Source organism: Brassica rapa, chromosome A08 (assembly GCF_000309985.2).
Source record: "Brassica rapa cultivar Chiifu-401-42 chromosome A08, CAAS_Brap_v3.01, whole genome shotgun sequence".
Classification (NCBI taxonomy): Eukaryota; Viridiplantae; Streptophyta; class Magnoliopsida; order Brassicales; family Brassicaceae; genus Brassica; species Brassica rapa.
In genome coordinates, this window is record NC_024802.2 from 16,193,214 (window position 1) to 16,209,883 (window position 16,670).

Consider the following 16,670-nt stretch of genomic DNA (forward strand, 5'->3'; position numbering starts at 1 on the left):
AACTAATCTGTGTCCTGTGGCCTCAATGTGAAATCCGCAAAACTTTCTTTCTTTTGCTTTCTCTATCTTTCTATCTCTCAGTCTCGGTCAACGTTTCTGTGTTAGTATGTGTAACACATAGCCGCCTCGCCTCTTTGTTAATTCTTCCTCCTACCTCCGAGATCTTCAGCCTCTCTTCATCATCATTCCTTGACTATGGATTCTTATTTTGTTTCCCTTGCTGCTGCTGCTGCAATCAGCTTCTACGCCCTTTTTGGTACAATTTTTTTCAACCGAAAATCAAGATCCAGTCAAGAAGACAAAACAGAGGCTTTAGACTGGTCAATTTGGATCCATCTGATGTGAAGAAGCAGACTGGTCAATTTGGGAAAGTCTTTAGAAAAACTTGTAAAGGAAAAACAGAGGATGAGATCAGAAGATGGAAACGTGCTTTGACGGAAGTGGCCCAAATCGCAGGTTTCCATTCAACAAACGGGTTTGTCATCTTCTTGATTCTCTTAATCTTTCTAACACATCAACGACCTCTATATCTTTGTAGCTTTTATAAAAACAGCCATCCTGGAAAGAATGCGAATATCTAATTAGTATGGTCATTCCCTTTGTTCAGGAAGAGTGAAGCAGAGATGATTGAAGATATTGCCACTGATGTTTCCAACAAGTTGAGCCTTTCCGCACCATGCAGTGATTTCGACGGCTTAGTAGGGATGGAATCTAAGATGACAGAAATGAGATCATTGTTACAGCTAGATTCCGACGAGGTGAGAAAAATAGGGATCTTGGGTCCGTCTGGGATTGGTAAGACCACCATTGCTAGATCTCTATTCAACCGTCACTCCCAAGATTTTCAACTGAGCGTCTTTATAGATAACATCAAAAGAAACTATGCCATACCAGCTTGTTCTGATGACTACAGTGTGAAGTTGAATTTGCAGAAACATTTTATGTCTCAATTAACCAATGAGACATGTACCAGTATTTCACATTTGGGAGTCGTCAAAGACAGGTTGAAAGACAAGAAAGTTCTTGTTGTCCTTGATGATGTTGATCGGTTAGTACAACTAGAAGCCATGGCGAAAGAAAGTAGTTGGTTTGGTCCTGGGAGTCGGATTATCATCACAACCCAAGATCAAAAGGTTCTAAAAGCAAGTGGGATCAACCATATCCACAAGGTGTGTTTACCATCACATGATGAAGCTCTTCAAATGTTCTGCATGTACGCTTTTGATCAGAAAGAGCCAAAGGATGGTTTTGAGGGGCTTGCTTGGAAAGTTAGTGATCTTGTAGGTAGCCTTACGTTGGGGTTAAAGGTTATGGGCTCCTATTTTCGAGGAATGTCCGAGCAAGAATGGATAAAGGCACTACCAAAGTTAAAGACTCACCTTGACCGAGATAGAGAAATTTCGAGCATTTTAAAGTTTAGCTATGATGCTTTACATGATGAAGACAAAAGTTTATTTCTTCATATAGCCTGCTTTTTCGATGATGAACCAGTTGATATAGTGGAAGGCTGTCTAGCAAAATGTTTTTTGGATGTGACACAAGGGATTCGCGTCTTAGTTGAAAAATCTCTCATATCTATTGAAGACGAAATGATAAAGATGTCTAAGTTGCTAGTCCAACTAGGAAGACAAATTGTGCAAAATGAATCTGTTAGTGAACCTGGAAAGCGCCGGTTTTTGAATGATGCAAGCGATATTGGCGAAGTACTTAGTGATGATAGAGCAGTAAGTTTTGAGATTGCTATTTTTCATTGCAGTGCTCTCTACGAATGTGAGATTGATTATTCAGTAACTAACCCTCCTCTGTTTATGTTTTATTGGGTTGTTTTTACAGGGTAACAGCAGTGTCATAGGAATAAATCTTGAGCCCGATGATGAAATAACATGGACAAGTGAAAGAGCCTTTGAAAGATTGTCTCATCTTCAATTCTTAAGAATCCTTGGCAAATGCGTTGAACCCCAATCTATGAACTATTTATCCCAAAAACTTAGAGTACTAATTTGGCGGAATTCCAAGATAACATGTTTTCCTTCAAGTTTTAATCCAAAGTTCCTAGTCAAACTCGAGATGCATTCTAGCAATCTTGTGAAATTTTGGGAAGGGATTAAAGTAAGTAATATTTTTATTTTTTGAAAATACCTTAGGCTGTCTTTTATTTTGAATACTAATGGACGTGTTGCTCTTGTGTGCTTCCCTTATACGTCATTCCAGCCGCTCAACAATCTCAAATGGATGGATTTGAGTGATTCAGAAAATTTGGAAGAGCTTCCTGATTTCTCAACTGCTACTAATCTACATGACTTGAACCTCTCGAACTGCGAAAGGCTGGTGGAACTTCCTTCTTCTATTGGAAGTGCAGTTAATCTCCACAAGTTGAATTTTTACTATTGCTCAAGTCTGGTGAAACTCCCTTCCTCTATTGGAAATGCAGTTAATCTCCGAGAACTGAATCTTGTGTGTTGTTCAAGTCTTGTGGAGCTCCCTTCCTCTATTTGGAACATCGTTAATCTTAAAGTACTGAATCTCGCTTATTGCTCAACTCTGGTGGAGCTCCCTTCCTCAGATCTATATTCGTCGAAAAGTTATCATGAGAGTTCAACAGACATTCAAGAGCTTGATCCATGGATAGGGAGAATATCTCGTCTAGAACAACTTGTACTAATGGGAATAAAGAAGCTGGTATCACTCCCACCTCTTCCGGATTCACTATTGGACCTACATGCAGAAGAGTGTGAGTCCCTGGAGAGGCTAGATTGCGCCTTTCGCAATCCCGATATTAATCTCTACTTCCGTCACTGCTTCAAACTAAATCAAGAAGCCAAAGATCTCATCATCCGAAGTGGTACATTTGGAGTCTTTCCCGCTAAAGAAGTGCCTCAGTGCTTCACTTACCGATCTTCTGGGAGTTCAGTAACTGTGACGTTGAATCAAATGCCTGTTGGCAAATCAACCAAATTTAACGTTGCCGTGATATGTGATATTGACCCATACGAGTTTGGAGAAACGAAACAAGAAGAAATCCATTGTCGCGTCATATCCGGGGGGAAAGCTATCACCTTTTCTTATAGACGAGGAAGACGAATGTATCCGGGGCATCTGTACAAATACGAGATTGAGGTTAAAACAGAGGATGTGGCTTCCACCGAGCTTGTTTTTGAGTTCGAGATTGACTATGCAAAGGATGCTGGAGAAGATGTGACGTGGGAGATAAAAGAATGTGGGATACTCCAACTCCTGGACGTCCCTTTATTGAGCTTAAGAGATGGCAATGGAGATTTTTGAACCTACTTCAGACACTGAGATCTGGAACCAACCTTGACACCACCCAAGTAAGTCATGAAAACATCCGGAGAATGATGGTGACAACTTATTTTGTGATTCTGTCTCATATTTAATTTTTTTTTGTATTTTAATATCTTGACTATGTAATAAACAGCAAAACTCCCAACCAATAACCGATACAGAGCATCAAAGTTTCAAACTAGTTAATGACAGACAGAAAGATAGCATTAATATCACATTCGAAAAACACTGAAACCTCAATTTCATTATCATCATTCAATTGTATTCTCTCCATTTTCGAGAAACTATTGCAGTTAGTGAACATGCCATGTACCAAGACTAGCTTCACATCCGCAGTATGAAAAAAGACAAGAAAAACTAACTCTTATCAGACAAATTATGAACTTTAGCAGCTCTGAAGATTCTGCTTCTTCTTCTTCTTCTTGGGACATCTCCGAACCAATCATGAATCTGTCAAAGTAACCAAACGTAAGTCGTTTATATTCTTCTTGTGTCAATTTTTTTCTTGCAGGTTGCAAAGAGAGGAAGCTAAAGCAGAGCCTGTTTGAGAGGTGAGCCTTATATAGACCTCTCTTGATAAACACAGAGCATGTGCAGAGGTGATGCTGGGAAAGAAGAAATCAGCATCTAGAGATAAGATTCTAAACAAGATTCAGTATGCAGTTATACCATCAACAAGAACAAGATCACTCATCTTGGAAATGACATGGCCTAATGGGCTTTCCTCTGTCATTGTGTTGGGCTTTCATGAGGTAAAGAGGCTCACTCCAACATCATTAACGGCACGGCACACAAATTTGGCTTGCACCATCTGTTTCCGCGAACCTAAACTTTCATATATCTAAGTCAACGGTTTTGGGTTGGTACATACAAGTCAAAGAGTCTCTTTGTTTTGTTAGTTCTTCCTCCTCTCTTGAAAGCTCTGAGATCTTGATTCTCTCTCTCCATCATATTAATGGATTCTTATTTTTCCCGTACCAGTGTTGTTGCTGCTGCTGCTACAATAAGCTTCTTGGCGCTTTTGGGTACAATGTTTTTCAACAGAAAATCCAAATCCCAACAAGAAGACGAAACAATGGCTTCTTCTTCTACTTTAACTCTTTTGGCTCCTCATTCTTCTTTGCCACACAACTGGAAACACCATGTCTTCCCAAGCTTCCACGGGGAAGATGTCCGCACAAACTTTCTCAGCCACGTTCTAAAGGAGCTCAAGAGCAAAGCAATCGACCTATTCATCGACAATGATATAGAGAGGAGTAAGTCGATTGGTCCTGAGCTAATAGAAGCTATTAGAGGATCTAGGATTGCTATTATCTTTCTCTCGAAGAACTATGCTTCATCGACATGGTGCTTGAACGAGTTGGTGGAGATCATGACGTGCAGAGAAGAGTTTGGTCAAACAGTGATTTCTCTATTCTATGAAGTGGATCCAACTCATGTAAAGAAGCAGACTGGTGATTTTGGGAAGGTCTTCAAAAAAACTTGTGTAGGAAAAACGAAGGATGAGATTCAAAGATGGAAACATGCTTTGACGGAAGTGGCTCAAATCGCAGGTTTCCATTCATCAAATTGGTTCGTTCTCTTCATTCAATCTTACCTACTTTTAATCGTTCTAACATATGTTTTGCTTTCTGTACTATTGGTTAACATTTACTATTAGAGTTTCATTACAATAAAAATAATTATTACTAATAGTAGAAATGATGTTGCAGAAACTTTAGGATGTTAGTTTTTTTCTTATAAATTGTTGCATGACATTTCTAAATATATAGGTTTTTGTTCATTTTTAAGTTTTACACATCAGAACCGAATACACCCATAGCTAGAAGGATCCGATTCGAACCCCACCCAAAAAATTATAATACCCGAGTGGAACCTAATTTCAAAATCCTAAAAGCTCGATACCCAAAAAAACCAATATGTACCTGAACGGATACCTGAATACTCATACTTAATTGATTAGATAAAAAAATTAAAAAAATATTCGTTAACTGTTTTGAATTTTTGTCACGGATAGAGAAAATTTATTCAAACATGGATAACTATTAAAGTTAACACATAAAATAATTGATGTCAAATTATTATGGTGAAGACAATTAATTAAATAGTTAAAAAATGTGCAACATAAATGTAAAAGATATAATAACCACTAAAAATAGGTAAGTTATGTTTTTACTACTATAATAAATATTGTCAAATTATTTGGGAAATAACAATTAATAAAGTATTTAAGATGAATTAAAATAAAGAAATAACAGATCTAATAAATATGTTGAAAATAAGGTTAGCTCGATTTTGTATATAGATATGAGTTACTATGTTTTTTTAATAATTGATTGGTATAAATAAATTAAAATAAACTAAACTGAAAATAAAGGAATATAAAAAAGGTATGTAAATATTTATATATAATTTCATGTATGGAAAATTTTTAGTTACCAAACAGAATTAACAATTGAAATTATATAAGAAAAAAAAGTGAATGGAAATGAGAAAGGTAATCATATGTAACTCATGTCATCATTCAAAACAATAAAAACAGTATATGTAATTTTTTGGATTAGATAATTTAAATGTCGATGATCATCGTGTTCAGGGAAACTGAAGCAAAGATGATTGAAGTTATTGCCATTGATGTTTCTAACAAGTTGAACAATTTCGCACCATCAAGTGATTTCAACGGATTAATTGGGATGGAATCTTACACAACAGAAATGGAACCATTGTTACAGCTAGATTCGAATGAGGTGAGAAAAATAGGGATCTTGGGTCCACTTGGAATTGGTAAGACAACCATTGCTAGATATCTGTTCAACCAACACTCCCAAGATTTCCAACTGAGCGTCTTTATGGATAATATCAAAAGAAACTACCAGGCAGCAGCAGCTTTTTCCGATGACTATAGTGTGATGTTGGATTTACAAAAGCAGTTTATGTCTCAACTAACCAATGAGGCATGTATTAAGGTTCCACATTTGGGAGTTGTCAAAGACAGGTTGAAAGACAAGAAAGTTCTTGTTGTACTTGATGATGTGGATCAGTTAATACAACTGGAAGCCATGGCGAAAGAAACTTGTTGGTTTGGTCCTGGGAGTCGGATTATCATCACAACCCAAAATCAAAAGATTTTAAAAGCAAGTGGGATCAACCATATATACAAGGTCAATTTACCATCAAATGATGCAGCCCTTCAAATGTTTTGCATGTATGCTTTTGGTCAGAAAGACCCTAAGGATGGTTTCACAGAGCTTGCTTGTGAAGTTAGGAGTCTTGTAGGTAGACTTCCATTGGGGCTAAGGGTTATGGGATCATATTTTCGGGGAATGTCCGAGCAAGATTGGATAGAGGCAGTACCAAGGTTAAGGACTCACCTTGCCCGTGGTGGAGAAATTGCCCGTATTTTAGAGTTTAGTTATGATGCCTTACGTGATGAAGATAAAAGTTTATTTCTTCATATAGCCTGCTTTTTCCATTATGAAAAAGTTGATATAGTAGAAGGCTATCTAGAAAAATGTTATTTGGATGTGAGACATGGGCTTCACGTCCTAGCTGAAAAATCTCTCATATCTATAGACTCTGGAAGGACATATATGTCTAATTTGCTAATCCAACTGGGAAGAAAAATAATGCGAGAACAGTCTGATAGTGAGCCTGGAAATCGTCAATTTTTGAATGATGCCATCGATGTTGGTGAAGGGCTCATTGATGATAAAGCCGTAAGTATTGAGATTGGTAATTTCATTGCAGTGCTCTTTACAGATTTGATATTGTTTAATAACTAACCATCTCTATTTATTTATGTTTCATTGGGTTCTTTTATAGGGTATTAGCAGTGTCATTGGAAGAGATCTTGATGAGAAGATAACATGTGCAAGTGAAAGAGCCTTTATAAGATTGTCTAATCTTCAATTCTTAAGAACTAAAAGAGATGGCGTTAATCTGCAAAGTATGAATTTCATATCCCCAAAACTAAGAGTACTAAGTTCCCCGATGTTCCACAGGACATGTTTTCCTTCAAGTTTTAATCCAACGTTTCAAGTCAAGCTAGAGATGCCATTTAGCAAGCTTGAGAAATAGTGGGGGGAAACTAAAGTAAGTAATATTTTATTTTTGAAAAATAATAGGATATATAACCAATTTTTCTTATGTGTTTCATGCTAACTGAATCAACATGTTGGTGTTGTGTGCTTCCTTTATTTGTCATTACAGCCGCTCAATCTTAAGTGGATGGAGTTGAGTTATACCAATTGTTTGAAAGAGCTTCCTGATTTCTCAACTGCCACTAATCTATATGAACTGGATCTGACACACAGTTCAAGTCTGGTGAAACTCTCTTCCCCTATTGGAAATGCAATTAATCTCCAAAATTTGAATCTCAGTCATTGCTCAGATCTGGTGGAGATTCCTTCATCTATTATCACTAATCTCAAATCTCTTGATTTCTATGGATACTCAAGTTTGGTGGAGGTTCCCTTCAATATCGAAGAAGTCATTGATTCTATTTACATTAATCTCAGTTATTGCTCAAGTATGGTGGAAGTCCCTTCCTCTACTGAAAATGCAATTAATCTCCAGGAACTGAATCTCAATGATTGTTCAAGCCTGGTGGAAATCCCTTTCTCTATTGGGAATGCATTTTATCTCCAAAAACTGAATATGAGTTATTGTGCAAGTCTGGTGGAACTCCCTTCCTCTACTGGCAATACATCTAATTTCGAAGAACATGATCTCGATCATTGTCGGGTGGAACTCCCTTCATCTATGAGAAAACTTGGTGGATTGTCCGAACTGGAATTAAAGGAATGTTCAAAGTTAGAGGTTCTTCTGGCCAGCATCAACTTGGAATCTCTAGGAGAAGTCAATCTCTCAGATTGGTCTTTGTTGAAAAATTATCCTGAGAATTCCACAGACGTTCAAGAGACTGATCCATGGATAGGGAGAATATCTGGTCTACGTAAACTTGTACAAAGCGGAATGGAGAAGCTTGAATCACTCCCACCACTTCCGGATTCGCTATGGGAACTAGATGCAGACAATGGTGTGTCCCTAGAGAGACTAGGTAGCTCCTTTAGCAACCCAGATATCAATCTCAGCTTCCTTAACTACCTCAAACTAAATCAAGAAGAGAAAGATCTCATCATCCAGACGCCGAGTAATGAATATGCGGTCTTTCCTGGTGGAGAAGTGCCTCAGTGCTTCACTTACCGATCATCTGGGAGTTCCTTAACTGTGAAGTTGAATCAAATGCCTATTGGCACATCAACCAAATTCAAGGCTTGCATCTTATGTGCTGGTGAGGACAAAAAGGGCCTTAGAGAATGGGAACGAGCATCTGTCTGTTGTAGCATCACCACGTCAGGAGGGATCGCCCTCAGTTCTTGTCTTAAAACAATAGAACAGTTTTTGCCGGGGAGTCTGTACACATTCGAGTTTGAGGTTGAAACAGATGAGGTGACTTCCACTGAGCTTGTTTTTGAGTTCGAGGTTGGCTATGCGGATTTGATCAAAAAGGGCAAAACACTGGAGATAAAAGAATGTGGGATTATGCTGGTAAACATGATTGAGAGCTTCGGAGATGACAACAGTAGCGGAGCAATAGACGGAGCTAGAGGGTCAGCTGACCCCTATCAACTCTTGTATTTTATTTAATGTATGCATTTAATTATAATGTACTACATTTGATTAGTTGGTTAATTTTTAGTGGCTTTGATGTCTTTGTTAGTTTCGAAGCCTCCAATACTATATCTATTGTTATGACTGAAACAAACCTTGAAGATTGAGCAATGTAAGCATCATAAGCTCCACGTCCACACTGTTATGATCGTAGATCGTAAGTCTCTCTAAACTCCAAATCCTCTGCTTTACTGAACGTATCAAACGAATAAAAAAATCATCATTCTTATTTTCATTGCCAAAAATTCGAAAACTCACACACTGACATTTCAAATCTCGCTAGCTCTTTAACACATATATTTTTGTCTGGATTTGGTTTCTAAAATGTCTGTCAACGGAAACAAGATGGGGAATATTCCCGCGTTAAAACGTTCACGTGTTTAAGATGAGGAATATTCCGGCGATGCAATTTATCTTATCATTTTATTATCAGAGATCAATACATTTCAAGCTCAACTGCTCAAATACAATATAAATATAATTTTAGGGTCATGTGAACGCCATTGGGTTTGGTCCAAGTGCTTGGCAATGTGTATGCATATTCCACCGATTCAACTATTTATTTATCGCACAAAGAATAATCTAACAAGTCTGTACAAGAGAAAACGTCAATGATGACCCGGTCTAAATTGGGGTAGCACATGACATTTATATGCATATACAAATCCACTTGGGTTGATAGATAACTACTATTTGAAAACAAAAAGTAAACTACCTCATTATTAATTTGAAAAAAACAATAAGTAAACGATCAACAGTTCCTTGTTGGTATATACAGAGAGTCTCTTTGTTCGTTAATTCTTCCACCTTATCTAGAAAGCTCTGAGATCTTGATTCTCTCTTCATCATACTAGTATGGATTCTTATTATTCCCTTACCAATCCCAATCTTGTTGCTTCTGCAATATGCTTCTTGGCGCTCTTGGGTACACTATTTTTCTACAGAAAGTCCACATCCCATCAAGAAAAAAAAACTATGGCTACGTCTTCTTTAACTCTTTTGGCCCCTCGCAATTGGAAATATCATGTTTTCCCAAGCTTCCATGGGGCAGATGTACGCACAAACTTTCTCAGCCACGTTCTCAAGGAACTCAGAAGCAAAGGAATCGACTCTTTCATTGACAATGATATAGAGAGGAGTAAGCTGATTGGTCCTGAGCTCGTAGAAGCTATTAGAGGATCTAGGATTGCGATTGTCTTGCTCTCGAGGAACTATGCTTCTTCGACATGGTGCTTGAACGAGCTGGTGGAGATCATTAAGTGCAGAGAAGAGTTTGGTCAAACAGTAGTGCCCCTTTTCTATGAACTGGATCCAACTGATGTAAAGAAGCAAACTGGTGATTTTGGGAAAGTCTTGGGAAAAACTTGTAGAGGAAAAGAAAAGGAAGACATCCAAAGGTGGAAACGTGCTTTGACGGAAGTGGCTCAAATCGCAGGTTTCCATTCAGCAAACGGGTTCGTCCTCTTGATTCCCACTTACTCTTAATCTTTCTAACACATCAACGACCACTATATATTTGTAGCTTTTAAACAACAACCTTAATGAAATTTTATAGTTTTTAGAAAAAATGTGTATGTAAGTACTAAAGTATGTAGTCATCGAAGAAGTGTTGATCATCCACAAGTATGTGCAATTTTTCATGACTATATAACATAACTATTGATCATCCACTTGTTCAGGGAGAATGAAGCAGAGCTGATTGAATATATTGCCACTGATGTTTCGAACAAGTTGAACCTTTCAGCACCATGCAGTGACTTTGACGGCTTAGTTGGGATGGAATCTCGTATGGCAGAAATGAGACAAGTGTTACAGCTAGATTCGGATGAGGTGAGAAAAATAGGGATCTTGGGTCCGCCTGGGATTGGTAAGACCACCATTGCTAGATCTTTATTCAACCGACACTCCCAGGATTTCCAACTAAGTGTCTTTATGGACAATATCAAAAGAAAGTTTGTGATAATGGCTTGTTCCGATGACTACAGTGTGAAGTTGGATTTTCAGAAGCAGTTTATGTCTCAACTAACCAACGAGACGGGTATCAAGATTCCACATTTGGGAGTTGCCAAAGACAGGTTGAAAGACAAGAAAGTTCTTGTCATCCTTGATGATGTGGATCAGTTAGTACAACTAGAAGCCATGGCAAAAGAAACTAGTTGGTTTGGTCCTGGGAGTCGGATTATCATCACAACACAAGATGAAAAGGTTTTAAAAGCGAGTGGGATCGACCATATCCACAGGGTGAATTTACCATCAGATGATGAGGCTCTTCAAATGTTTTGCATGTATGCTTTTGATCAGAAATACCCAAAGGATGGTTTCAAGAAGCTTGCTTGTGAAGTTAGGAATCTTGTAGGTGGACTTCCGTTGGGGTTGAGGGTTATGGGATCCTATTTTCGAGGAATGTCCGAGCAAGATTGGAGAGAAGCACTACCAAGGTTAAAGATTCACCTTGATCGAAATGGAGAAATTTCGAGCATTTTAAAGTTTAGTTATGATGCTTTAAATGATGAAGATAAAAGATTATTTCTTCATATAGCCTGCTTTTTCAGTGGTGAACCAGTTGAAATGGTGGAAAGATGTCTAGAAAAATGTTTTCAGGATGTGAGACAAGGACTTCGTGTCTTATCTGAAAAATCTCTCATATATAGCAAATCAGGATTGATAATGATGTCTACGTTACTATTCCAACTAGGAAGACAAATTGTGCAAAAAGAATCTATTAGCGAACCTGGAAAACGCCAGTTTTTGAATGATGCAATTGATATTGGTGAAGTACTTAGTGATGATAAAGCAGTAAGTTTTGAGATTGGTATTTTCAATGCTGTGCTCTCTAAAATGTGAGTTTATTTAATAACTAACCATCTTCTATTTATATTTTATTGGGTTGTTTTATAGGGTAATAGCAGTGTCATAGGAATAGATCTCGAGTGGAATAAGGACATAACATGGACAAGTGAAAGAGCCTTTGAAAGATTGTCTAATCTTCAATTCATAAGAATCCTCGGCAAAGGCGTTAACCCGCTAAGTATGAACTACATATCCCGAAAACTTAAAGTACTAATTTGGCCGATGTTCCCCATGCCATGTTTTCCTTCAAGATTTAATCCAGAGTTCCTAGTCAACCTATTCGTGCGGAATAGCAATCTTGAGAAACTGTGGGAAGAAAATAAAGTAAGTAATATTTTATTTTTGAAAATAAATGCCTAATTTAGGCTATCTATCCGATTTTCTTATGTGTTTAGTAGTAATTGTGTCAACGTGTTGTTATTGTGTGCTTCATTTATTTGTCATTACAGCCGCTCAAAAATATAAAGTGGATGGATTTGGCTCTTTCAAGAAGATTGAAGGAGCTTCCTGATCTCTCAACTGCCATTAATTTATATTATTTGGATCTCAGCTATTGCTCAAGCCTGGTGAAGCTCCCTTCCTCTATTGGGAATGCAACTAATCTTGAAAAATTGAGTCTCAACTATTGCTCAAGTCTGGTGAAGCTCCCTTCCTCTATTGGGAATGCAATTAATCTCAAAACATTGAGTCTCAAAGGTTGCTCAAGTATGGTGAAACTTCCTTCCTCTATTTGGAATATAGTTAATCTTGAAGAGTTGAATCTCGAAAATTGCTCGAATCTTGTGGAGCTCCCTAGCTTGTTGAGATCGGAAATAGAGAAATGCACCAAGTCAGATTGCTCGAGAGGTAGTGGAAAGATCATCGACCATCTCCCTTTTATAGCGGGCTTACTTCCCAACCCGCAATTCGAAAAGAATAACACCATTACGTATTCTGAGAGTTCAACAAACATTGAAGAGCTTGATCCGTGGATAGGGAGAATACTTCGTCTACGTCGACTTGTACTAAGCGGAATGAGGAAGCTGGTATCACTCCCTCAGCTACCGGATTCGTTATTGGAACTAGATGCAGAAAATTGTGAGTCCCTAGAGAGACTACATTGCTCCTTTCCCAATCAAGATATTCGTCTCAACTTTGCAAACTGCTTTCAACTAAATCAAGAAGCAAGAGATCTCATCATCCAGACGCCAACTAATAAATATGCCGTGTTTCCCACTGAAAAAGTGCCTATATGCTTCAGTTACCGATCTTCTGGGAGCTCCTTGACTGTGAAGTTGAATCGATTGCCCGTTGGCAAATCAACCAAATTTAAGGCTTGCATTTTATGTTCTTATGATGAAGAAAATAACTTTGGACTTTGGGAAACCGCATCTGTCTTTTGTACCATCACGTTCGGAGGGAATGCTTCCATTGCTTGTAATAAAAGGGTAGAACGAGTTTTGCCGGGGAATCTGTGCACATTCGAGGTAGAGGTTGAAACAGAGGAGGTCACTTCCACCAAGCTTGTTTTTGATTTTGGGCTCCTCAATTTGGATTTCAAAACATGGAAGATAAAAGGATGCGGGATACTCCAACTCCTGGAGGGCCCTTTTGAAGATTTTGAACCTTCAGATATTGAGCTTGTTCGTGAAGATGATGGTGACGAGAGACTACCTCTTTTGTGATCCTGTCTCATTTTTGATTCCCTAATAAATATTTACTTCTACGTCCTTCAGTTTCTTGAATTGTAGCATATTTAGGGTACTTCTTGAGTATGTAATAAATAGCAAAGTCCCAACTAGTCAATCACGACAGAAATGTCTCATTCATATCAGATCACAAATCCTCAAGATGTTTTTTTTTTTTAAACTCCTCAAGATGTAGCCACTTCTGGAATTGGTCGATATAGAACACAAGAGAAGATTAAGCAATTCATTTTAGCAAATTTTTGAATTTCAACCTCATTATCACCATTCAATTGTATTCTCTCCCTTTTCGATAAACCATTGCAGTTAGTGAACATGCCATGAAGCAGCCTAATTTCACCACAGTTGACTTTACAATGTGTTCTTTGTAATCAAACATTTTTGTTGACCAACATTTACTAGATTTATAATGCTTTTAAATAGCCTGGAAGTTGAAGTTTCAGTCTCTTGTTTTTTATGACAGTAGGAGCTGCTGGTGACGCAAACGGTCGTCTCACATCTTGTCAAATTTAAAGCCTTTGGAGGAAAGAAAAAAGCATAGCCCATTATTTGTGATCTGAATTTAGTATTTTTGATTAGCTTCGTAATGATTCAGTGGATTCATCAGGGAATTTACCGAAATATCTCACATATATTGATGTATCCCTCTTTCAAGAAGAGATTATAGACAAGTTTGTGTTGGTTGATTCGCCGTTCTTGCATTTTCCATCAGCGTCTTTTTTGAGGAAAAAAACTTTTCACCATATCTTATTTCTATAAAAAGGAATCTGGACTCGTTACCAAACATTTTTTTCAGCCAATCCATCGGTTTGATATTTTGTGTAGCTATTTATACAGAGCCAGAAGATACGATCAAAATTTAGCGATTTTCTTTGGTGAGGATTGGATTTCAACGTCACAAAAAATGACTAAATCTTAGCTGTTTCATTTTGTCGTGAATGTTTCTTCGCTGTCATCTTTTGACTTTTATGGAAGATCTATTTGAGTTAATTTTCTTTGCATTTAAAGTTTGTGTTGTTTATCAAAGAGGATAAAAATTTTCCACAACTGGTTGTATTAAAAAAAATTGAATAAATGAAATTAAGTGAGGAAAAAGTTAATAGCTGTATAGTGAAATAAATTTCAAAATACAGCGAAAATAATCGACACATGTACTGTAGAAACATCAATTCCATAACTCTTGTATTTTCCACGAATCTTTTTGATGGAACTTGAAAGATGAGTCTGGTTATTGTATATAATTGCATTTGTTGAGCATTAGCATTCCACAATTTCCATCATAACTTTTACTTTCCATTTTCTCATCTTAGCTTTTGCGTCTTCAAAACTACTCATGAACACTTGCAAAATGCAACATAAACTAACATTATGAATAAAAATAATATCGATGAGAAACATCCCACATCGAAAATATAAGAATTAATCTACCACTATATAAAGGGTTATGGTCAATCTACTAATAGCCAATTGGTTTTAAGTTGGAAGCCTATAATAAATCCGAATTTAACATGGTATCAGAGCGATAAGATCCTTTAACCTAATTTACTACAGCTACTACTATACCGATGTTCCCACATTGTCCACGCTTCAAACCTAGATGTCTGAGCGTGAGGAAGGGTATTGATGAGAAACATCCCACATCGGAAATATAAGAATTAATCTATTACTATATAAAGGGTTATGGTCAATCCACTAATAGCCAAAGTTTTAAGTTGGAAGCCCGTAATAAACCCGAATCTAACAAATAAAAATCACATAACGTTTCTTCAAATAAAAAAGCTTGAGTGTGTCTCAAACCCTTTATGCCCAGTTGCCCACTGAAACCTCACTCTTCTTTTTGCACAAAATTCTAATTAATACAAACTTGGTGAAGGATGGTGCATCTGATCATGATAAACGGTCGATTTTAAAATAAAAAGGGATAGAATTCGCCATGCAATTGTTCTCGTTTAATCATGTGCCAGATATTTGTCGGCCATAAATTTCGCGTGGAAATTGAACTTGCAGTCGACATGACAAGAGATATGCTCTATACTTATGGTTATGCATACATCATGAGACTGTAAGACAGACCGATTTATACAACAAACATGTCTTAACTGGAATAGCACGGACAAAAAGTTATATATGAAATTCAGAAAATAACAAAGATTTCGAAGTCGTGGTCTTATTATTACACTATGAATCTTTATATATACCTCTGATTGTAATAGGGAGAATATAGATAAATGGTGATAAAATAATCACTATTACAAGAATTCACTCCAAAAAGAATCAATATTCAAGAATTTTGGCAGGCCTGCATGTTAGGTAGATCCACTGACTTTGTTGGCCAACAAAATATCGCGTGGAAAAGTGATAATGTTTCCACGAAGCTAGCTTTCTTTCCTTTTCAGTCAATGGGATCAACAGTTCCGTTTTGGTATATACAAAGAGTCTCTTTGTTTGGTAATCTTCCTCCTCACTAGAAATCTCTACGATCTTGATACTCTCTTCTTCATACTAATGGATTATTATTTTTCCTTTACCAATCTTGTTGCTGCTGCAATCTGCTTCTTGGTGCTTTTGGGTACAATTTTTTTCTATATGAAATCAAGATCCCATCAAAGAAACCAAACAGCTGCTTCGTCTTTAACTCTTTTGGCTCCTCCGTCTTCTTTGCCACACAACTCGAAGCACCATGTCTTCCCGAGCTTCCACGGGGCAGATGTACGCAAAACCTTCCTTAGCCACGTTCTCAAGGAGTTCAGGAGCAAAGGAATCGACCTATTCATTGACAAAGATATAGAGAGAAGTAAGTCAATCGGTCCTGCCCTTATAGAAGCTATTAGAGGATCGAGGATTGCTATTGTCTTGCTCTCGGAGAACTATGCTTCGTCTACATGGTGCTTGAACGAGCTGGTGGAGATCATCAAGTGCAGACAAGAGTTTGGTCAAACAGTTATGCCCATTTTCTATCAAGTGAATCCAACTGATATAAAGAAGCAGAAGGGATATTTTGGGAAGGTCTTCAGAAAAACTTGTAAAGGAAAAAGAAAGGAGGAGATCCAAAGATGGAAACATGCTTTAACCCAAGTGGCTCAAATCGAAGGTTACCATTCAAAAAACTGGTTCGTTTTCTTGGATTCCCACTAGCTGTTAATTTTTCTAGTACATGAA

The 16,670-nt window shown here is 37.4% G+C and overlaps 2 protein-coding genes across 2 annotated transcripts in view; both read left to right on the forward strand.

Moving 5' to 3' along the window:
- Positions 1 to 91: 91 nt before the first annotated feature.
- Positions 92 to 16,670, forward strand: part of LOC103835100 (probable disease resistance protein RPP1) — a 531,820-nt gene continuing 515,241 nt past the window's right edge. Inside the window, exon 1 of the mRNA XM_033277079.1 lies at positions 92 to 313. Within this exon, the coding sequence (XP_033132970.1) occupies positions 196 to 313 (118 nt within the window). The 5' untranslated portion in view covers positions 92 to 195. The remainder of the gene's footprint in view (positions 314 to 16,670) is intronic.
- Positions 3,281 to 13,666, forward strand: LOC103835020. Its single transcript, XM_009111111.3, is given in 9 exon segments — positions 3,281 to 4,055; positions 4,285 to 4,875; positions 5,900 to 7,019; positions 7,126 to 7,395; positions 7,513 to 8,946; positions 9,811 to 10,430; positions 10,656 to 11,772; positions 11,875 to 12,150; positions 12,276 to 13,666. Coding segments are annotated over 9 exon segments (6,681 nt in total). The 5' UTR covers positions 3,281 to 4,017; the 3' UTR covers positions 13,491 to 13,666.